This window comes from Dysidea avara, chromosome 6 (assembly GCF_963678975.1).
Source record: "Dysidea avara chromosome 6, odDysAvar1.4, whole genome shotgun sequence".
NCBI lineage: Eukaryota > Metazoa > Porifera > Demospongiae > Dictyoceratida > Dysideidae > Dysidea > Dysidea avara.
Genome location: NC_089277.1, coordinates 30,327,323 through 30,351,963, shown reverse-complemented (window position 1 = coordinate 30,351,963; position 24,641 = coordinate 30,327,323). Strand labels below are relative to the sequence as shown.

At 38.5% G+C, this 24,641-nt stretch overlaps 1 protein-coding gene across 1 annotated transcript in view; it reads left to right on the top strand.

Annotated features, from left to right (window-relative positions):
- The window catches only part of LOC136257357 (putative defense protein 3), a 112,164-nt gene that overhangs the window by 50,907 nt on the left and 36,616 nt on the right, over positions 1-24,641 (top strand). The window contains exon 1 of the mRNA XM_066050529.1: positions 8,334-8,480. Within this exon, the coding sequence (XP_065906601.1) occupies positions 8,475-8,480 (6 nt within the window). The 5' untranslated portion in view covers positions 8,334-8,474. Of the gene's footprint in view, positions 8,481-24,641 lie in introns of the transcript that reaches the window.

The following is a 24,641-nucleotide window of genomic DNA, read 5'->3' as shown; positions in this document are numbered from 1 at the left end:
TGTCCAGTAAAGATTTAGAGAGACAAACCAGCATGTTTGACTTGTAAAACTTCCTAAAACTGATGACAAATGGTGAGATGGGCATTTTGATGGATTTTGGCCTCGATAAGAGAACCGCCAGTGCCACCCTATGGACGAATATAACTAAACAAGGATGCAGCATGACTTTAGAGAGGCAAAGCATCACGTTTGATGTGCAAGATTTCTTTAACGCATTGTAAATTGGTAGATATCGGCAAAATTCGTGGATATCGGCATTTGGCGGTTTTTGAGGTCGCTAGAAGAGCTGCCAGACCAACCCTATGAATGAAAGCTACTGGCTATGGGTCTAGCAAGCTTTTGAGAAGTAAACTAGCACATCTGGCTAGCAAAGGTTCCCGTCAGTGAATAAAATCGGCATTTTTGACGAATTTTTGACAGTCGTCGAGCTCAGCCAGATGGCAAACAATTTTGGAATTCCATGATATTTGGTGTGGTAGTAGTTGGATCCATGCCAGACCAGTTTGACCTGGGAGGGTTACTTTAGCATCGCTACTGTGTGCTTCAGTGGCATCGAAACTTTTTTCGAGTCCGAAATTTCATTTTCGCGATGCTTCGGCTGGAAATCGCTCCAGACAATGCAGCCACTGATGATTTTAGTTTAAAGTACAGTTAGTAAGAAAGGTTGAGAGTGTGTATTGTAGCTTTAAAAGACATTTACTTGAAGATATAGCAAAAAATCTCGTAATTTGTAAGCATATTCGCCGATTTGCACGACAAGACGTTAATGAAAAATAACACCAATCTGGCATTTTCTAAGTGGTACCTAACCTAGCATTTGTGAGTGGTTTGGTAGTTGATTCTCGGAGGTCGAAATTTCACGTTGCGGATCCTAACATAGGTGTGAAAATTGCGTTTTCTTTCTTCCTGTTAATATACTCACGGTGTGGCGCGCCGGCTTCTTGGGCCGCACGACACACTATTGTGTGTCTTGATCTAATCAAAAACAGCCAAGCTGTAAAAAAAGGAATGCGGCCCTTGAAAAGGCTATGGTGAAAAAAGATGTGAAATCCAAGGTGGCGGCCAAGAAATGGCTGTGATGGTAGGTTAATGGTAAAAATTTTAATAACGACAATTCATGTGAATTTGGTGCCGCTTGGTCAATTGGCACAAAATTCACCTAAATTGTCGTTATTAAAATTTTTTACCATTAACCTACCATCACAGCCATTTCTTGGCCGCCACCTTGGATTTCACATCTTTTTTCACCATAGCCTTTTCAAGGGCCGCACACCTTTTTTTACAGCTTGGCTGTTTTTGATTAGATTTCACTTCTTTTTGTATTTGTATACCCCAAAGCCGGCCTATGGCCAGCTTTGGGGCTTTTTAACCTATATATTATTCTTTACCACAGGAAAAAGAAAAAGATGAAGCAGATTTTATAAATACTTTAACTCATTCTGATTTTATCAGTAAATGTACAAATTATATATATAATGCATATATCAAGAGTTCATAATATAAAAGAGAGCATATATTTATTACATGTCAATTAATCTCCACAGGATAATTTGCAGCTGATCTCTCAACTGGGTGACTTGAAATGTAGCTGAACACTCTACAGGGTGATCTGCTTGTACGTAGATGAACTCTTTACAGGATTCTCTCTAACGGGTGACTTGACTCTAGCTGAACTCTCTACAGGGTTATCTGTTTGTAGTTGAATTCTCCACAGGGTGATTTGTTTGCAGCTGAACTCTCTACAAGGTAACTTCTTCTAGCTGATCTGTCTACAGGGTGACTTGTTTCTAGCTGGTCTCTCTACAGGGCGATTTGTTTGTAGCTGAATTCTCTACACGGTGATGTGTTTGCGGCTGAACTATCTACATGGTGGTTGCTTTATAGCTGAACTCTCTGAAAGGTGACTTCTTCTAGCTGAACTCTCTACAGGGTGATCTTTTCATAGCTGAACTCTCTACAGGATGATTTGTTTGCAGCTGAACTCTCTACATGATGATTTCTTTGTAGCTGAACTCTCTACAGGGTGATTTGTTTGTAGCTGAAATCCCTACAAGGTAACTTCTTCTAGGTGATCTTTCTACAGGGCGATTTGTTTATAGCTGAGTTCTCTACATGGTGGTTTCTTTATAGCTGAACTCTCTACAAGGTGACTTCTTCTAGCTGATCTCTCTACAGGGTGATTTGTTTGTAGCTGAACTCTCTACAGGTGATTTGTTTGTAGCTGAACTCTCTACAAGGTAATACTTCTACGTGATCTCTCTACAGGATGACTTGTTTCTAACTGAACTCTCAACAGGGTGATCTGTTCATAGCTGAACTATCTACTGGGTGATTTGTTTGCAGCTGAACTCTCAACATGGTGGTTTCTTTGTAGCTGAACTCTCTACAAGGTAATTTCTTCTAGCTGAACTCTCTACAGGGTGACTTGTTTCTAGCTGATCTCTCTACAGGGTGATTTGTTTGCAGCTGAACTCTCTACATGGTAGTTTCTTTGCAGCTGAACTCTCTACAATGTGGCTTCTTCTAGCTGAACTCTCTACAAGGTGACTTGTTTCTAGCTAGCTAATCTCTCTACAGGGTGACTTGTTTCTAGCTGAACTCTCTACAGGTTATTTGTTTGTAGCTGAACTCTCTACAAGGTGATACTCCTAGGTGATCTCTCTACAGGATGACTTGTTTCTAACTGAACTCTCAACAGGGTGATCTGTTCATAGCTGAACTTTCTACTGGGTGATTTGTTTGCAGCTGAACTGTCTACATGGTGGTTTCTTTGTAGCTGAACTCTCTACAAGGTAATTTCTTCTAGCTGAACTCTCTACAGGGTGACTTGTTTCTAACTGATCTCTCTACAGGGTGATCTGTTCATAGCTGAACTTTCTACAGGGTGATTTGTTTGCAGCTGAACTCTCTACATGGTAGTTTCTTTGTAGCTGAACTCTCTACAATGTGACTTCTTCTAGCTGAACTCTCTACAAGGTGACTTGTTTCTAGCTGATCTCTCTACAGGGTGACTTGTTTCTAGCTGAACTCTCTACAGGTTATTTGTTTGTAGCTGAACTCTCTACATGGCGGTTTCGTTGTAGCTGAACTCTCTGCAAGGTAACTTCTTCTAGCTGATCTTTTTACAGGGCATATTTGTTTGTAGCTGAGTTCTCTACAGGGTGATTTGTTTGCAGCTGAACTCTCTACATGGTGGTTTCTTTGTAGCTGAACTCTCTACAAGGTAACGTCTTCTAGCTGATCTTTCTACAGGGTGATTTGTTTGTAGCTGAATTCTCTACAGGGTGATTTATTTGTAGCTGAACTCTCTACAAGGTAACTTCTTCTAGCTGATCTTTCTACAGGGTGATTTGTTTGTAGCTGAATTCTCTACAGGGTGATTTATTTGCAGCTGAACTCTCTACAAGGTGGCTTCTTCTAGCTGAACTCTCTACAGAGTGATTGATTTTTTTGCAGCTAAACTCTCTACATGGTGGTAGCTTTGTAGCTGAACTCTCTAAAAGGTGACTTCCTTCTAGCTGAACTCTGTACAGGGTGATCTTTTCATAGCTGAACTCTCTGCAGGATGATTTGTTTGCAGCTGAATTCTCTACATGGTGATTTCTTTGTAGCTGAACTCTCTACAGGGTGATTTGTTTGTAGCTGAACTCTCTACAAGGTAACTTCTTCTAGCTATCTATCTACAGGGCAATTTGTTTGTAGCTGAGTTCTCTACAGGGTATTTGTTTGCAGCTGAACTCTCTACATGGTAGTTTCTTTGTAGCTGAACTCTCTACAATGTGACTTCTTCTAGCCGAACTCTCTACAGGGTGACTTGTTTCTAGCTGATCTCTCTACAGGGTGACTTGTTTCTAGCTGAACTCTCTGCAGGTGATTTGCTTGCAGCTGAACTCTCTACATGGTGGTTTCTTTGTAGCTGAACTCTCTACAAGGTAACTTCTTCTAGCTGATCTTTCTACAGGGTGATTTGTTTGTAGCTGAATTCTCTACAGGGTGATTTATTTGCAGCTGAACTCTCTACAAGGTGACTTCTTCTAGCTGAACTCTCTACAGAGTGATTGATTTTTTGCAGCTGAACTCTCTACATGGTGGCTTCTTTGTAACTGAACTCTCTACAAGGTGATTTGTTTGTAGCTGAACTCTCTACAGGGTGATCTGTTTGTAGCTGAATTCCTTACAAGGTAACTTCTTCTAGCTGATTTTTCTACCGGGCGATTTGTTTGTAGCTGAGTTCTCTACAGGGTGATTTGTTTGCAGCTGAACTCTCTACATGGTAGTTTCTTTGTAGCTGAACTCTCTACAATGTGACTTCTTCTAGCTGAACTCTCTACAGGGTGACTTGTTTCTAGCTGATCTCTCTACAGGGGATTTGTTTGCAGCTGAACACTCTACATGGTGGTTTCTTTATAGCTGAACTCTCTACAAGGTGACTTCTTCTAGCTGATCTCTTTACAGGGTGATTTGCTTGTATCTGAACTCTCTACAGGTGATTTGTTTGTAGCTGAACTTTCTACAAGGTGATACTTCTAGCTGATCTCTCTACAGGATGACTTGTTTCTAACTGAACTCTCAACAGGGTGATCTGTTCATAGCTGAACTTTCTACTGGGTGATTTGTTTGCAGCTTAATTCTCTACATGGTAGTTTCTTTGTAGCTGAACTCTCTACAAGGTAACTTCTTCTAGCTGATCTTTTTACAGGGCATGTTTGTTTGTAGCTGAGTTCTCTACAGGGTGATTTGTTTGCAGCTGAACTCTCTACATGATAGTTTCTTTGTAGCTGAACTCTCTATAATGTGACTTCTTCTAGCTGATACAGGGTGAATTGTTTCTAGATGAACTCTCTACAGGGTGACTTGCATGTAGCTGAATTGTCTATCAGATTAACTGTTTGTAGCTGAATTCCGTACAGAATATCTTTTTTATTTTTTTATTAATGTTTTATAGTACACACATACAAGCATGAGCTTAGGTACACACACAGATACAAGAATTGACAATACACATGGTGTACTAAAGGTCTGTAGGCTTGTTCCTACAGCCAAAAGTAGTAATTATAAAATAATAATAAAAGAACACATGATAAATTGTCTAAAACAGTGTGTAGTTAATCGAGAAATGATCAGTAACACACCGACTACAGGGACAGTGGTAGTGCAGTGTATGGGGGTTGAGGGGGTCAAAGTTATGAATGAAATGATTCCAGAAGTGGGACTTGACTCTGTTCCTGATAGTGTCAATAGACAGATTAACGTCAATTAATGGAAGCGCATTAAACAAATTGCCCTGTAGAGAATTCAGCTACAAACAAATCACCCTGTAGAAAGATCAGCTAGAAGAAGTTACCTTGTAGAGAGTTCAGCTACAAACAAATCACCCTGTAGAGAGTTCAGCTACAAACGAGTTACCCTGTAGAGAGTTCAGCTAGAAGGAGTTACATTGTAGAGAGTTCAGCTACAAAGAAACTACCATGTAGAGAGTTCAGCTGCAAACAAATTGCCCTGTAGAGACAAACAAATCACCCTGTAGAAAGATCAGCTAGAAGAAATTACCTTGTAGAGAGTTCAGCTACAAACAAATCACCCTGTAGAGAGTTCAGCTACAAAGAAACTACCATGTTCAGCTGCAAACAAATTGCCCTGTAGAGACAAACAAATCACCCTGTAGAAAGATCAGCTAGAAGAAGTTACCTTGTAGAGAATTCAGCTACAAACAAATCACCCTGTAGAGAGAGTTCAGCTAGAAACAAGTTACACTGTAGAGAGATCAGCTAGAAACAAGTCACCCTGTAGAGAGTTCAGCTAGAAGAAGTCACATTGTAGAGAGTTCAGCTACAAAGAAACTACCATGTAGAGAGTTCAGCTGCAAACAAATTGCCCTGTAGAGAATTCAGCTACAAACAAATCACCCTGTAGAAAGATCAGCTAGAAGAAGTTACCTTGTAGAGAGTTCAGCTACAAACAAATCACCCTGTAGAGAGTTCAGCTACAAACAAGTCAACCGGTAGAGAGATCAGCTAGAAGGATCACCTTGCAGAGAGGTCAGCTACAAAGGAATCATCCTGCTTCATCTTTTCTTCTTCCTGTAGTAAAGAAAAAATGACAGGTTAAAAAGCCCTAAAGCCAGCCATAGGCCGGCTTTGGGGTATACAAATACAAAAAGAAGTGAAATCTAATCCAAAACAGCCAAGCTGTAAAAAAGAGTGCAGCCCTGAGAAAGGCTATGGTGAAAAAAGATGTGAAATCCAAGGTGGCGGCCAAGAAATGGCTGTGATGGTAGGTTAATGGTAAAAATTTTAATAACAACAATTCAGGTGAATTTGGTGCCGCTTGGTCTTGGCACAAAATTCACCTGAATTGTCATTATTAAAATTTTTACCATTAACCTACCATCACAGCCATTTCTTGGCCGCCACCTTGGATTTCACATCTTTTTTCACCATAGCCTTTCTCAGGGCCGCACTCTTTTTTTACAGCTGGGCTGTTTTGGATTAGATATATATACACAGTATGTAACTACGTATGAAAATCAATTATAAGTGAGCATAACAATCATGATCAATGATTATATGGTTTAGTTTTATATTGTGCACTTAGATACAACTGGTTTTGTTAATATTTGCCACTTTGTGAATCGTAATAAAGGGATTATTGTATAATCATGGCCCTGTCTGACAAAACTAGTCCCTTATAGCCTTCCAGCTGCAGATAGCTATCCAAGTTTGACAATTCATATGTACGTATTTAGTGCACCTGGGCATGGTTGAAATTTCAGTTTGCTATGTTATTGTTGTATACAACAACTGTATGCTGAAAAAGTTTCAAGGTGCTGCCTTGTTCATATATACAGTAGAGAACCTGACAAAGTTGTCAAGTCTGGGGTACATTTGGCCATACTCAAGTTGACCATAGTATTATAGTTAGCTAGTCCCATGCACGTCATGGAGGACAAGTGAAGAACTTCACCTCACTATTGACAGTAGCTAGTAGCTATTTGTTCGTGCCAGAATACCAGTGAACGATACTTTGGAGCATGCATGAGCAGGCATTTTTGGCTATAGCAGATTACTTGGAGAGTGTTATGTTAGAGTTGGAAAATTCCCATTGGTAATGCAAATAATAGCGAAGTGGTAGATCAATGGCGGATCCAGGATGGGGCATTTGGGGCAAATGCCCCCCCCCCCCCCTCGTGGAAGAGCCAGCCATACCGACTTGTGATTAAAATAATAAACTTTATGTCAGGCCAAGATCAGTTTAGCTATATATATAAATTATGAAAATATGCACATTTTACTAGCACTTATTACAATTTCACCTGAAACTGAAGTAAAGCAATGTCAAACTAACTGTTAAATTGTTACCCTGCACCTTCGTGCATACTAAGCGCCTCTAAAATTAATTATAGTGTTGCTGTTGTTGAAGACGTTTGGAACCTTCTAACAGCTTTTAAGACTTCACAGCCATCTTCAAAGGCCAAAGTGACAAAAATCATCAGTGAGACACTGCTAAGAGGTGATTATTTGCTGCTTCAAAAATGCAGCAACTAGCAAGAGAATCTGGATCTCCCCAGCCACCTACAACTTAGCCTGTTTGTGCCCCTCCCCTTGCTGGCTCCTGGATCCGCCCCTGTAGATTGCCCACATACTATACTCGAGGGCACCCCTTCAAACTAGTTACATTGCCAACCAGAATTAATGCTTACCACGATTCCTTTTTTCCTTCAACTGTCACATTATGGAACAATCTGCCGGTGGAGGTTGTTACTTCTAGTAACTTAGAACATTTTAAAAAGAGCTGTAACAGTTATTTTTATAACTGACCATATTATTTTCTTATCAAAATATGAGAGAATAAACGTCTTAATGATTATTTGATTAAGACAAAAAAAAAATGATTAAGACAAAATATACATTACAAGCATATAGGGGCCTAGACACAGGGGTACCATGTGCTGATGGATCAGTACAGGAGCCCTGGCAAGACTTACATTAACTAATTAAATTACAATCCACAAAAAAAAAAAAAATCTATGTATATCTATATGTAATACTTAAAGTTTACCTAAGGTGGCCTAAAAGATCCCAGTCTGGGGAGGCTCTAGACTTAAAAATTCTGTAAGAACAGGACACAGCAATACAAGCTGCCTGCTCAAACAAGGATCTTACGGTTTTCTTTGGCACTTCCTCTTATAGAGGTTGTACATTAATCAAATATAACAATAATAATAATAATCAGATCACCAGTGTTATTAATTAGCGTCGGAGCACGTGGGAGAGTCCGAGGGAGAGTCACACGTGCACCACACAGATAGACATTATTTTGGGTGACTCGCGGAAAATACCATATAAGGTCTTTGTTGGATATCTAACTGTAAACAAAAAACCGGTTGTGGTTACTTCAACGAGTGAGCCTCTTGGGTTTTTGAGACTGAGTTGACTAGCCATTTGCATCTGTGAATCTGTAAACTACTCCGAGAAATGACGGTACGTTGTGTCAGTGTTAGTCTACACTGAATGTGTATTTAGTTGCTGTAAGAATCGAAGAACGGCTTTTGCCGATTACCAAGGGATATATAAATCAAATCCGAGATCAAATCATACAATGTTTGGTAGCTATATTGCATTACTGTAGCTAGCTAGTTATCGCGTGTCCTGTACAGCTAGTAGCTACCGAAGCAAGTAGCTAAGCAGCTTAGGACTGACCGAATAGTGTGTGTCCGCTGTGTCGCGATTGATATCTAAAGAAATGAGATCTAACAATACTGACTGGAGTTCGTTCATCATGTCTTCGTTTTTGTAGGGCTGTACTGTAACTATAGTTAGCTGCAGGTCTACCGCCAAACTTTAATGTCGGCTAATTACTAGCCGGTTACTGGTCAATTTCAGTTGTCACCCTGCTGGATGTACAAGTAGACTATACAGTTGTTGGTAAAGCAGTGGATGTGAATTGATAATCAAACACATTCTCCTTGTATGATAGTAACCACAGATTCTTGTTTACGATGATATAAATTACAAGTAACTATATAATATTATTTTCTCATTTTCCATAATTGCAGGATGTGGGAAGATGGTCTATTTTCATTATTCATTTAGTAACACTGAGCCAGCAGCTTTGAAAACCACCCTTTGACAGGACACACGCACAATATTATTTTATTAGATCATGTTTATAACTTGTGCTTTATGTTCTGTTGAAACATTAGCTATAAGGACCACTCTTACTGAATTTGTGTAGCTAGCTATTATGCTATAATAAAACTGAAATAATTGAAGAATACAGAAATAATAAAGCAGTATAGTGCTAATGGTAGTGACAGTAAACATGTATAGATACAGCAGAAAATATTTTTGAGTGTCATAGTAGAGATCATGGCTTTCCTATACAAAATATTATCCAAAACCAGCCTAACTTTTGGTTCACGCCTTAACTGTATTGGCTAGGCATACTCAAGCCTCAAAATATGCCTTCAGAGTGACCCCCAAACCCTTCCAATAAGTTTCTATGAAGTTTTTGTTACAAAAATGTAGGTGATTAGCTGACTGAGTGCCTGACTGACTGATGCCTACAGCCTAGCATAACTGAACTACTGTATGGCTAATGATATAGACTTGATTTCTTCACTGTTTGACTTCTTTAGCCTGAGGTATGCCTTTTCACCAACAACAGCAGCTGCATGCGTCACGGACTTACCTTTGTCGTCCTCCAATACTAACACGTCATGTCTTCAGTGCTGGCTACCATGACAGTTGACTATAATTCTGTATGGTGACTGGATTGGTTGCAGATGTCCTTCTCATACTGTTCTTCACTAGTAGTGCTGTATAACAGATGGAATAAAGCTAAGAATGGTCACTTAAATCGATAGTCAGTACACACATTCAGTTGCATACGTAGTTGCATAATTATTTTATGGTGTATCTGGCACCGTTTTTTGCTGTGATACAGTATTCACTGTGGTTCACCAGTCTGTTGTTACACAAAAGTGAATAAGCAAGTTTAAGGAAAATTAGAAATTTCATGCTTATCATAGAAATAAGAGAGGTCATCTACACTTGCTACTATACTAGTGGACATTTAATCCCCAGAGGATGTACTTTGGTCATTGGTATATGACTGAAGGAGGAATTAAATGTCCACTGGTGTAGCTACAAGTGAGATGACCTCCCTTGTTTCTATGATCCCTACTCAAATGACAATCCTTACACTAACTTTTCTTTTTTTAAATGTATTTTTAGTGGTATGAGTTAATTTGCCTTATAAAATGACTATTTATAAATTGTTAATTAATTAATTAATTAAAACACAATTTACCACAGTAAATAAGGTTAATAAACAAGGACTTATTTACAGACAAGGAAGCCTCAGTTGTAGTTGGTACAGTTCTCCTTATCATAAACTTCCGAAATATTTAAAAAAAATTTTTTTTCAACTTTACAATAGCAAATCCTAACCACCTCATAAACTTTTATGTTGCTTTATATGAATTATTAAACAAAAATCAAGCCAATTAGCTTAGATTATCACATATTTTAAATTAATTTCATAAAATTTTGAAGCAAGAATTTCTGCATGCCTGCAGAGGTTGAGTAATATATGTACAAGCAAATACGCTATGCTAAAATTGCTCTGTAATGTTTTCTACATTGCAGTATGGATTCTGCTCCACACAAAAGAATTTTAGTCCCTATAAGTATATGGTAGTACATACGCTTTTTGGGTTTGTCACATAACTGTTCACATAAATCATTTAAAAGTAGCAATCAAAAAAATGCTCTGTATTTTCTTTACTTTACCATAGGTGAGCACATTAAATCTTGTAAATGTAGAATGTTACAATTTTCATTTGAACTGTTACATTTTTCATGAAAATCAGAGATTTTCAAGCTCAAATATCAATGTCTCCTTGCAAACACTTTGCAAATAGGTTCTCAAAATAAATATCTAATTTTGTGTCATAGTTTCAAATTGAATGGTAATATCATTTTCCATTGCTGAGTTATGATTTTTAAGAATCGTGACAAAATTTCGGAAGTTTATGGTAAGGAGAACTATAGATCAGCCAGAGAGAAGTCACCTGTAGAGTTCACCTAAAACAGGTCACCCAGTAGAGAGTTCAGCTGCAAACAAGTGAGTTCAGCTAGCAGAAAAGACCTCAAGCATCACAAATCTCACTTTCAATCATTGATTTGCAATCAATGCAATGCTCCCTCCAGGCTGATAGCCTGCAGTGAGTGGGTAAGCGAGTGAGCAAGCAAGGGAGTGAGTGGCTAAATTCCTCACTAGGGCAAATGCAGGTGCATTTAGCACCTAACATTTAGCAGTGTCCTGGGCTGACCCTTTTATCCCCAAACTATGTATAGCTCTAATGCATGCCATAAAATGGTAGTGTATGCAGGCCAACTGATGTAGGATGTTAATAAATAATACCTAATCAACAATTGTCATCATCAAGCAAGCACATGGATGCTACCTTGTAAATAATTTATATGCATGGTTTCTTGTTTCATGTTGTTTGATTACTTGTGCTTATCATGTTCTGTAATATTCTATATACTTCATGTGTGCTGTTCTTTGTCACTAGCAGAATGGTTACGACATACTGTTAATAAACAGTAAAGTGCAATGGTATGCAACTGTAAAGATTTTTTTAACTGGGCGTAGCTGAAGAACAGCTTCGGCTGAAACTGCCTCCCTTTTAAAATAGCAATAAAAAAACTGGTAGTATTAGCAATTGTACACATAATAATACTGCTTCATGAGCAAACATTGAGCAGGTCTTACTTTGTACCATACATCTGGTATGTGTCTGACAACAGTTTTCGAGTTCTTGATTTTGTGACATTTAATGTTATGCCATTGATTACCCTTTTGACTTTTAAGTGTAATATTACTGAAAGGTATATAATTCTTGGTCATACTGTATGGAGGGAAAGGGAAAATTCGGCAATCAAGTACATAAATTTTGGCAAATTATTTTGTACATACCCCTGCTTAAGTAATTACTAAATGGTTTACCAGGCGTGTCATGTGCGGTGTCTACTATTAAGTTATATTGCAGGAATAATAAATATGGCAACACTCATGTTTTGTCTGGACTACAAAGTTTGGTGATACAGATGTACTAGCAGTGCTACCAAGCTAAGTATAGCTCGATTACATTGTAGGACACAGCTTGATTGCCCAGTGGCTCTTTAGTGGTGGCACAAAGGACTGCTTGCATGGTTCCATCAGCATCAGGTTTACACGTTTAAAGATATAGTGTAAAATCAACTTGTCTACGTACATCCTAGTAAAAAGAGAAAATCAGCATATTCACTGTCATTCACCAACTTCACCAGCACCAAAGTTCCCTCCATACATTATTATGCAACAACTTACTGAAGTGTATAAAATACCACAAGTTTATATACCAGTTACCCACTGTTGACCAGTTGTCATACTTAGCATGACTATCTAATATCTGTTTAATGAAGCAGTTAAATGGACAAAAGACGTTACAGTTATCAGACCAGTCTACGATCTTATACCCGTCAGTGTGGAGTGGATTGTAACTTTACTGTGCCCTCATCTCTAAGAAAGTACAGTGTTTTGTGTCATTGCCATTGTTACTTTGCTTTGTCTATGACTCTGACTAAGTGGGTATGTGGGAGTGCTGCATGGTATGTATAATTGTCTTGTAATCACATGTTAGACTACTGCATGCCCACAGTTTGGCTGGGATATAGGATAATACACCATATTCACATGCTAAAAGACTTTTTCCGTGAGAGTTTTGTAGTGATATTTTATCTTTGCAAAGTTCTCTGTGTAGTCATTCGAATGTTAGGTAACATGACAGTTAATAGCACAGAAGCCCTGTATGTTCTGAATATTATGGCAGTGGAGTGAAAAATTGTAACTTGTGGTTTACAAATGGCCTTATTCATACTAGGGTGGATGGTGATAAATATGTGTTAAACCATTATCTCATCCAATTTGAAAACCAATATTTTGTGATCATATAAGGCTTCAGTTTATAACACAAACACCTATTACCCAAGGCAGGTGTTTATTTTGTAATAAAACTACTATAGACATTGGGTATTTTTTAAACCAGTCATGTGAACATAGCTGGTTTGTGCAATATTGTTTTGGGAAAACTGTGTGACTATCCGTCTGTGCGACTGTCCACACACCCATGTGAGCAGAAGGGGCTGTGACCCATCACCAAAACCGGTGAGTGGGGGTTTGCCTATTTGCTGTAAAAGAGTGTTAATGACAATGTAGCAAGTCTTGTAAGCTTCCAGGAATAGCGTATGGAATGGGAGTGTATCCAGTTTGTATGTGAATGAAGTTATAAGCAGCCTAAAGGCTTTGTCTAGATAGACAACGATAAAACAGTTGAGAAGATACAGTATTTCTGTGCATAATATGTGTGTGGTTCAGAGTGGCTTGTGCTTTGTTGACAGTACATAGCAATGAATGATTGGTGAATTACAAAATGTGTTAACTTTTAATACTAATTGGTATACAGTGGCAGATCTAGGAATTTTCAAAGGGGGTTTCAGGTTGAGGAGTTGAAGTTTTCAATAAGTGTGATCCGGTTCCCACGTAGCTAGCTAGCTAGCTATAGTCCAGCTGGAGTTGTTAACTCAGTCTTATAGCTCAGTGGCCTATAGCTACATAGATCTATAGTGAATCATAAAAATCACTCCAAAATATTGTTTCATAGTTGATTCAGACCTTCGCAGAAAGTTTCGAAGCAAAACAGCACTAAAATGATAATTACTTTTAGAGGCGCTTAACACGTGTCAACGCCATAATGCCTTTTTAGTGATTTTTTTAAAGGCAAAAGTATGAAGTTTGGCCAGTAGAAAAGGTCCTATGTAATACACTATGCATAACTGTTGGTGATATTATCACTCACACAAATCGTAAATAAATTAGGGGCACGTGCACTTTTTCAGAGGGGGTTTCAGCTGAAACCATTGCAACCCCCTGTATCCACCACTGGTATGTAATTTGCATGTGCAGTAGTATTATAACAAAACAAAGCTAATAGCGTGCTGTGTGCTATTAATGATATTTGTACATACTATACTTGAATATTAACTGCATAAACACCTTGTTTATAGAAGTGGCACAGCATATTATGTATATACTTGTTTCCTACATTAACTATCGCAATCACCATGTGGCAATTAAGCTATAAATATTTAGTTTCACTGCAATTTCATTTCAAGGAAAATAACTATCTTTAGACTACAACAAGTTTGATACTGAAATTTGATTGGCTGAAAACGTGGTCTCTAAATCTCGTAGAGCCACGCTCATGTCCAATAGAGACCACGTTCTGAGGCGATACGAAACATGGATAATTACACGCCTGTAACATTGGCAACGCACAGGCGTTTAAATGGCTAGTAACAGCCGTACCGAATTAGAGGGAGGTGTAGGGGGCTTGTTTGTACTAATCAACACTACATTACTTGTTTACAAGCAGCTGTCAAGGCACAACAACAGCAGCAATGAATTGTAGTCCAGTCGCTCGAGCCCAGTACTTCGAAACTTGCATGCGCCTGTAACATTGGCAACGCATGGGCGTGTAAACAGGTAGCAACAGCCACGCTGCGGTCCCGCCATGTAGGAAGGTGTAGAGGGCTTGTTTCCAGTAATTAGCCATACATTTCTCGTTTACAAGCTGCTGTCAACTCAAGGTACAATAACGAGTTGTAGTCTAAATAAGTTAGACGTAAAGAACCACTGGGTTCTACGGGATCAGAAAACCCTCAGGCCCTTAGTATCACCCTCGCGCGGCCTTCGAGTTTTCTAAATCCCGTAGAACCCTGGTTCTTGACGTCTAACTATTATATAAACTTATAAGAAATTAATAATTAATTTTATGTGGCCTAAGTGAAGTATTATTTTCATTGCATACAGAAGTATGGTGTGACTTGTACAACTGTAAAACATTTAGTGCACTGTCAGCACAAACTCTGTTCATCGTTATTTTAGTAAATAGTATCGAAGCACAATTTTCAAGCTTAAAAGACTGTAACAGTATTATTCCATAAAGAGTGTTGAAGTATTTCACTGTATAGCTAGCAATAAATGACCAGATCTGCAAAAACCCGGCATAATGGTGCATGTTTTGAATTCTTAATTATTCAGTATTTATAATCCACATAACCAAATGTATGCTTGGCAAAGTTTCAGCCTTGTATATTCCATTTATTCGGAGTTGCAGCCCTGCAATGTAGCAACAACAGAAACAATTTGTACAGCAAATTTTCTTTACTGAGAGTTATAGTAGTCACAGTTATTAACCGGTCAATTATGGTATTTCATTAGGAAGTGGAAAATCCTGGCATCAGCTAATAGATATCTGTACTGCTATAAAGGAATCTGCACAAAACCAGCTAAACTGTGAAAAGTGGTGTGGCTTTTACATAAGCTGCATCATCTCAAACAGAATCACTATGTCTCATACATCTTCATAGACAGACCAGGGTCCATTTTAACTCAGCTGACCTGGCTTATAATCCAAACATTTTAGTGGCACACATGATATGATTTTTCACAATGGCTTCACCATGCCAAACAATCCAGATGCATATTGAGCATATTATTATATATATATATCAAGACACACGATAGTGTGTCGTGGGCCCAAGAAGCCGGCGCGCCACACCGTGGGTATATTGACAGGAAGAAAGAAAACATCATTTTCACACCTTTGTATCTCGGTGATCCCTTATCCCATTGGAACCAAATTTGGTACAGAGTTGCCCGCCAGCTAGGGGGGGCTATATTCTAAATTCCAAGGAAATCGCTCCAGCCATTTCAGAGATACGAGCTGCCAAAGTTTTGATTTTTCTTCTTCGTTTTTTATTCTTCGTCTTTTTGCACACTTGCAAAAATTGCTATAAAATGCAAATGTGTACTCCGATCGCCTTTAAATTTGGCACACCGAAAGGGAGCCCAAAGGCGAATCATAGTATCACATTTGGTACAAATCCGATGAATGATTCAGGATTTATGACCGATTATTCGCGTAAAACAAGATCGATTTGTTGTCATTCCTACAGGGTAAACCGCTTCATGGAGTGAGTTGAAAATTGCTATGTAGATGGAGTAACCAATGCAGGAGTGCCTTTTGGCAGTTTGAAAGGAATCGAGATAAAGACCATGGAGATATGACACCAAACCCAACCTGTGTCACAATTACGTGATCGATTTTTATGAATAAAAAAGGATTAGTTTTTATGCCTACTAGGCAAACCGCTTAGAGCAGTGAGCTGGAAACCAGTGTATAGCTGGAATAATCTTCATAGGAAGTCCTTGCAGTAGTACAGAAGAATCCGATTACAAACCACTGAGTTATGATTCGAAAGCCAACTCTGTGTAGCTAATGCGAGATCGAGATACTCTAATAGAACAGTCACCCTAATAGAGCATTCAGCTAATTTATTTACTCCATTATAGAATTCTATTACATTGCAAGTTATTCTGTAGAGAGATCAGCTAGAAACAAATCACTGTGTAGAGAGTTCAGCTACAAAAAAAAATCACCCTGTAGAGAGATCAGCTAGAAACACATCATCCTGTAGAGAGTTCAGCTACAAACAAATCACCTTGTAGAGAGTTAAGCTACAAACAAATTACCCTGTAGAGAAATCAGCTACAAACAAATCACCTTGTAGAGAGTTCACTTACAAACACATCTACCTGTACAGATATCAGTTACAAACAAATCACCCCCTGTAGAGAGATCAGATCACCCTGTAGAGAGTTCAGCTACAAATAAATAGAAAGTTCAGGCATAAGAAATCACCCTGTAGAGAGTTCAGCAAGATAAAAGTCACCCTGTAGAGAGATCAGGTGACCCTATAGAGAAGTCAACTAGAAGAAGTCACCTTGTAGAGAGTTCAGCTACAAAGAAACCATCATGTAGAGAGTTCCGCTGCAAACAAATTACCCTGTAGAGAGTTCAGCTCTACGAACAGACCACCCTGTAGAGAGATCAGCTTGAAGAAGTCACCTTGTAGAGAGTTCAGCTACAAAGAAACCATCATGTAGAGAGTTCAGCTGCAAACAAATCATCCTGTAGAAAATTCAACTACAAACAAATCGCCCTGTAGAAAGATCAGCTAGAAGAAGTCACCTTGTAGAGTGTTCAGTTACAAAGAAACCACCACGTACCGAGAGTTCTGTAATATACATATATATATGTATTATATATGTAATTTGTACATTTACTGATAAAATCAGAAATATTTTAAGTATTTACATCTGCTTCATCTTTTCTTGTTCCTGTGGTAAAGAAAAAAAATAAATTAAAGAAGCCCCAAAGCCTGCCATAGGCCGGATTTGGGGTATACAAATACAAAAAGAAGTGAAATCTAATCCAAAACAGCCAAGCTGTAAAAAAAGAGTGCGCCCCTCAAAATATATAATTATATGTATGTATGTATTAGATAAAGTACTGCTGGGAGTGCTATATTTCCCGTATAACACGAGCGAAAGACAGTGCTTTATCTGATATAGAAAACTGTCAAGTTGAGGTACACACAAGACACATGACACAATTAGAAACTCACGGAGTAGAATTATCATCAGTAGAATAGGCATTGCGCCTGTGTTTCACCTGAGTTGCACTGTGCTGCGCCTTCATTGGTCGTTTTGTGAGTCTAGTCCGTCTTCTCAATACTAAAAGTTTTCGATTGTGATACTTTAATAAGCATATTTCCGTGATATTCCTAGGACTCATCCATTTATTTGAACAAAACGTAGTAAGAACGTTCGCTGCTGCTGATCGCAAGCAACCATCATCGAAATCTTCAAGTGTGTCTATAAATTAAATCCAGTGTTTTTGCTCTTACTGGTTGGGTTGATTGGTCAGCCAGCGCAGTCAGGCTATCAGCCTACACTGGCTTGGTTGATTGGTTGTACTGGCCAGAATGAGTGATGATTACTCACTCAAGGTAGGCTATTAGCCTACAAAATAGACCTGGCAGTTCTATAACTACCTGATATAGAACTTTTGTCTATTAATTAAAGTGTTCTATAACTGCGCAATATAGAACACTTGTGCTTTTATGGCGAATATAGAGCACTTTTTTGCTTTGATCCTCCCATGCAAAGTTCTATATATGTGACCGGATCTTGGAAAACCTACCTTTTTGGCACAAGCAAACTTTTTGGGAAAACTCAAATGAAAATTTCAACAAATTTTTAAAAATTAGTTTTTTTGCACATTTGGATAAAGCAACTATAAATCCTTCTTGCTGTTAAGTTTCACACCCATAGCTTCTTTTTCCTAGGAGATATGGATGATTATATCAGACCATTTAGTAATTTTACATGCGTGGGATAACAATTAGCTTACAAATTGGGTGATTTGTTCAGCTGCTGGAATGGCTAACACTTAGTCTTAGACAATGATACATGCCATTTAATTGTGGAGAAGTACCAAGAATACTTCATTAAACTATCAGAAATGTCTTTTAAAGTATTTTAAATGGTAAGAACGGAATTATTGGTAAACAAAGTGATTTGTCACCATTTGTCACCCTTAATCACTCTCAGAACTCAATACAATACCATAAAAGTTAGTTTGTAATGTACAGGACAGAAAATTGGCAATATTTCAGGAATGCTTAAAGATATTAAGCTAAAATTTTAACACAAGATAGATGAGCACCCAGTACCTCATTTAAGCTATAAAACAGAAAATTGACCAATGTGCCAAAAAGGTAGGTTTTCCCAGATCAGGTCACATATATATATATATATATATATATATGTGTAATATATAAACCATGGCTACGAGGTGTATTGCACTTATATACACCCCGACTCCGAAGTCAGAGGAAGTTTACTGTTGATAAACACCTCGGCTCCGTCTCGGCGTTTATCAACAGTAAACTTCCGATGACTGAGGAGGAGGGGTGTATATAAGTGCAATACACCGAAGTGAGCCATGGTTCATATGATATATACTAAATTAATCCGCACTACATTACTTACTAACAAGCCATACGCACACAAACCAACTTAAAGTATATACTTACACTTAATTCGCCATAATTTGGCTTTTTAGACATGCTGGAAACGTCCCTCTCACAATTCAGCTCTCACAATGAAGAATCAAATTGATTGTGGGACTTAGTAAACACATCTCCGTATATCGCCAGGACTTGTCCGTTCATATCAACAAACGTAGGAGCAACGTTACTTGCTGCCACCCATCATCGAAGTCGCTAGGTATGGGTATAAAATGAGTCCAGTTGGTGCACTCATACTGGCTGGGGTGATTGATCGCCTAGCGTGACAAAGGCTATTAGCCTGAGTCATCTGGGTGGTTAGTCATGCTAGTGTGGGCGTCATTTGCCCACCCACGTCGGGCTATCAGCCCGTAATCGTGACACAGTAATGTGTCATGTGACATCCCAGGTGAGTATATATATACTCACCTCAGGTAGGTATATATATACTCACCTCAGGTAGGTGTATATATACTCACCTCAGGTAGGTATATATATACTCACCTCAGGTAGGTATATATATACTCACCTGTGGGTTGGGGTGCATATGCCCTATATGCAACCAGCGGCGCCTTGAAGTTTCACGTGATCGTGGTATATATATATACAATAGATCTACCCATGTTTACACTATTGTTCATGGGATTGTCTGTCGTGAACACTACCATGTAGGGTATGTGTTGTACAATGTTATAGTGTCATGTATTACCACATGATTGCTATGTTTATACTATTCATAGTCCATAATGTTTATGTATAGACTGATGTCTATGGATGGTATATTTTGGCTGCTCAGGATATGGATTTGTAGACATATACACCCAAAGCCCGAGGGCGCAGCCCAAAGGCTGCGGGTGTATAATACCAGCAAATACCAAGCAGCCGTGGTATAAGTGATATATATCACTTGGGGCACACTCACCTAATAGGTGAAAGAACTACTGAGAACTCATCCTGTTTGTTTTATACAGTAGCATCTGAACATCAATCATGGTTTTAATAGTGTGGGCTAATAGCCATCAAAACATTATCCATACATTAAAACATCATTAATACATTACTATGCTTCAACACGCAATGTCGAAAACTTGCGATTGTGGGATGGAGTTTATATTGTTATCATTTTTTACTAAGCTAAGCCAACTAACTTCGCTATTGAGACAGTAAGTAAGTTATTATATTAAGTTAAGTACTTAGGACTGCGTGTTACTAACCTAGCTTAACGTAGTAGTAGTAGTAGCTTTGTTGTTCCGTGGTCTGTTCAAAGGCCAGTACACGGTGGGTAGAAATACGTATCCACGATCGCCCAAACAATTATTTTGTGCCTTCATTATCCTTTAGTAACAACCAACTAGTTATCTTAGCAAATGTACTCAGCTTAGCAACCACTACAAAAATGAGTCCCACAATACAAAGTTCTATGTCGCTCAATATAACGAGTCAAAGCACATCGTTTCTTTGAACTGGCTGGGTATCAAAGTCATTGGCAAACCACTTCCCATGATATTGCCCAGGAAATATGCGAGTTAAACACCGAGAGGTGCCTTTGAATGCCCACACTAAAGTAGTATATATATATATACAAGTATTTCAAAAAAATTGGAATTTATAACTAGAGTAGGGATCATACTTGAGCACAGTAGGGATATAACACTTCTTATTGTTTTACTATGATTTAATATTGTACACTATTCCAGCTTGTTTCAGTACTTTTTATTGATATGCTATGGTCCCTACTCTAGTTAAAAATTCCAATTTTTTTGAAATACTTGTTTGTTAACTTTTTTGTAAATAATATTATTATGATTGGTGACGCATACTGCATTTGAAATGGCGCCGCGAGCCCCAGCTATATCATCTAAAAAGTTAAGTATCCATTATGCTTCATTGTCAGCTATGTTCAACCCGTTACACAGCAGTACGAATCAAGAGCTGTTCGAAAAGCATCTCTGCAACCCACGCATACCGAAAGAAAGGGTTGGTGCCGTGCGCCCCAGTTACATAAATTATCGTCTGAAAAGTGAAGTATCCATTACGCTTCGTTGTTGACTATGTTCAACCCGTTCGTTACACAGCAATACGAATCAAAAACTGTTTTAAAACACCTCTGCAATCAAAGTAGCCACTATGAAAAATACGGACAATTTTCGTTACGAAGGGAAGCCATCACGTGCTACCACCATATCGACACTTTTTGCTGTCAGCAAAGATGAATGGGACACAAAGGAGGACACTGGTAAGTGCACGAAGAATGCATTATACCAAGAGTTCATAATATATATATTTAGAAGAGTATCCAATGCTGTATTGCCCCTTCAAAACACACTGCATAATAATGTTATGCAATAGTCGTCATCACCAAACGTGTTAACTTGCTTCAAGAGCTATAAGGGCCTTGAAGTGCTTGTAGGTCTTCGCTTTGGTATATCAATGCCTACCAACAAGTCGGGAGTTTGTAAAAGGCGGAATAAGGAATAGCGGAATAACGGAATAACTCGCATCACAATGAACGGGCATTTATATGGCTTATGCAATGTTAGGGTGATTGTACTGTTACAGCTGTGAACTCATCCCTCGTAGATATCCTTACAATGTAGGGTGATTGCGTGTACTCTGTACTGTTACAGTTGTGAACTACACTGCTTCGTCGCTCATAGCCGTCCTAGCGAAGTGATTACTATACGCTCTTACTACTACTGTATGTAGCTAAGCTAGAATATACAGTAGTTAGCTATTAGTTTCATTTTCGAGACTTCATCCTTCCAGTGGAGGGATGAAACAAAACGACTGCCACGCCCCCTTTGCTCATGACGTTGGTACCATACTTAACATACAGTACCTGCTTACGAAGTGCAAAATTACATTTGATTATAGCTCTTACTAGCTACTACTGTATGTGAAGTATGGTACCAATGTCGCAAGCAAAAAGGGGTGTGACTCCTTTAAGGATGAAGACTTAAAACGAAACTAATAGCTAACTACTGTATATTCTAGCTGTGCTAGCGCAATGATACTTAGCTACATACAGTAGTAGTAGTAAGAGCATATAGTAATCACTTCGCTAGGACGGCAATGGCTGATCCAGGATGGGCCCCCCCCCTTCAAGAAATTGCATACAAGATCGAGATACTCTAATAGAGCAGTCAATTACTCTAATAAAGCAGTCACAATGTTCATGAGGCAGTGTAGCTTACCTATGAAGGTATAAATAGGATTTTATTTTACATAACAGACGTGATATAGTTGGTAAGGATAACTAGCTATTATTGTCGTGACCTTTTTTTTTTTTTTTTTTTTTTTTTTGGGTCTTCAACTGGTTTTCAGCAAGTTTTTTTGGTCTTCAACTGTTTTTCAGAAAGGTGCCCCCCCTCTTTCCAAACTCTGGATCCGCCCCTGGACGGCTATGAGCGACGAAGCAGTGTAGTTCACAACTGTAACAGTACACACAATCGCCCTAACATTGCAAGGATATCTACGAGGGATGAGTTCACAGCTGTAACAGTACAATCACCCTAACATTGCATAAGCCATATAAATTCCCGTTCGTTGTGATGCGAGTTATTCCGTTATTCCGCTATTCCTTATTCCGCCTTTTACAAACTCCCCAACAAGTCTTTCATGGTGAAGCCATGTGTTGGAATTTACTGAAATTATACTAAAATATCCGATATGTTGCACAATTATTATGCAGTGTGTTTTGAAGGGGCAATACAGGCGTTGGATACTCTCCTAAATATATATATATATTATGAACTCTTGATTATACGTACTGCGGTATGCCTAAAGGCACCTGTCGGGCGGAAGGGACGTTGAACAGTGAAAAAATCAAGCCCGTAGCCTTAGCCGTTGTCGAGTTACGCTTTTCTGAAGGCATTAGTCACAGTCAGGCAGTCAGTAGAAAATTCCGTTGAATAAAATTCCATAACAACTTGTTGAAAGCGTTTCGGGTCGATCTGAAAGCTTGTTTGGGCTTAGTTCTACCTAACCAATACTGCCTCATCATCATCTGGGAAAATTGAGGCTGTTTTTTTAGGTGATCTATTTCGTGGATCACGCCTACTTCTTTGTGGTCCCTACTATACACTGCTATCGTAGTGTATGATATATATATGTGGACGGATTTGACAAAACCAGGCTTCCACACACATCCAAATTTACGACTTTAAAGGACCATAATTCAGTATGAAAGTGAGCTATCAGTTTCAAATTTGGACTTGTTATTACATAAAGCAATGAAAGCATTGTGTGAAAATTGTAGGGCAATAGCATACTGCGTTGTCAAGTTACTAGTAATTAAAGTCGAAGAATTGGATGTGTGTGGAAGCCTGGTTTTGTCAAATCCGGTCACATATATATATATGTATATTAGGCCTGTGCGATAATCGAAAATGTTCGATTATCGTGACTAGAAAAATTATCACGATAATGATAATCTAATCCAAAAGAGCCAAGCTGTAAAAAAGTGTGCGGCCCTCAGAAAGGCTATGGTGAAAAAAGATGTGAAATCCAAGGTGGCGGCCAAGAAATGGCTGTGATGGTAGGTTAATGGTAAAAATTTTAATAATGACAATTCAGGTAAATTTTGTGAAGCGGCACAAAAATTCACCTGAATTGTCGTTATTAAAATTTTTACCATTAACCTACCATCACAGCCATTTCTTGGCCGCCACCTTGGATTTCACATCTTTTTTCACCATAGCCTTTCTGAGGGCCGCACACTTTTTTACAGCTTGGCTGTTTTGGATTAGATTTCATTTCTTTTTGTATTTGTATACCCCAAAGCCGGCCTATGGCCAGCTTTGGGACTTTTTTAACCTATGTTTTTTTTTCTTTACTACAGGAAGACGAAAAGATGAAGTAGATGTATATACTTTAAATATTTTATCAGTAAATGTACAAATTATATATATAATACATATGTGATCGGATTTGCGAAAAGGGGTCTTCCACACACATCCAATTTGCCAACTTTGACAATTGATAACTTCAGATTGGAAAGAGCTATTGCCTTGCAATTTGGGCAGTGGTGATTTCTTTGCAGCTGAACTCTCTACATGATGGTTTCTTTGTAGCTGAACTCTCTACAAGGTAATTTCTTCTAGCTGATCTCTCTACAGGGAGATTTTTTGTAGCTGAACTATCTACAAGGTAACTTCTTCTAGCTGATCTCTCTACAGGGTGATTTGTTTGTAGCTGAATTCTGTATAGGTGATTTGTTTGCAGCTGAGCTCTTTACAGAATGGTTTCTTTGTAGCTGAACTCTCTACAAAGTAACTTCTTCTAACTGATCTTTCTACAGGGTGATTTGTTTGTAGCTGAACTATCTACAAGGTAATTTCTTCTAGCTGATCTCTCTACAGGGTGATTTGTTTGTAGCTGAATTCTGTATAGGTGATTTGTTTGCAGCTGAGCTCTTTACAGAATGGTTTCTTTGTAGCTGAACTCTCTACAAAGTAACTTCTTCTAACTGATCTTTCTACAGGGTGATTTGTTTGTAGCTGAACTATCTACAAGGTAATTTCTTCTAGCTGATCTCTCTACAGGGTGATTTGTTTGTAGCTGAATTCTTTACAGGTGATTTGTTTGCAGCTGACCTCTTTACAGAATGGTTTCTTT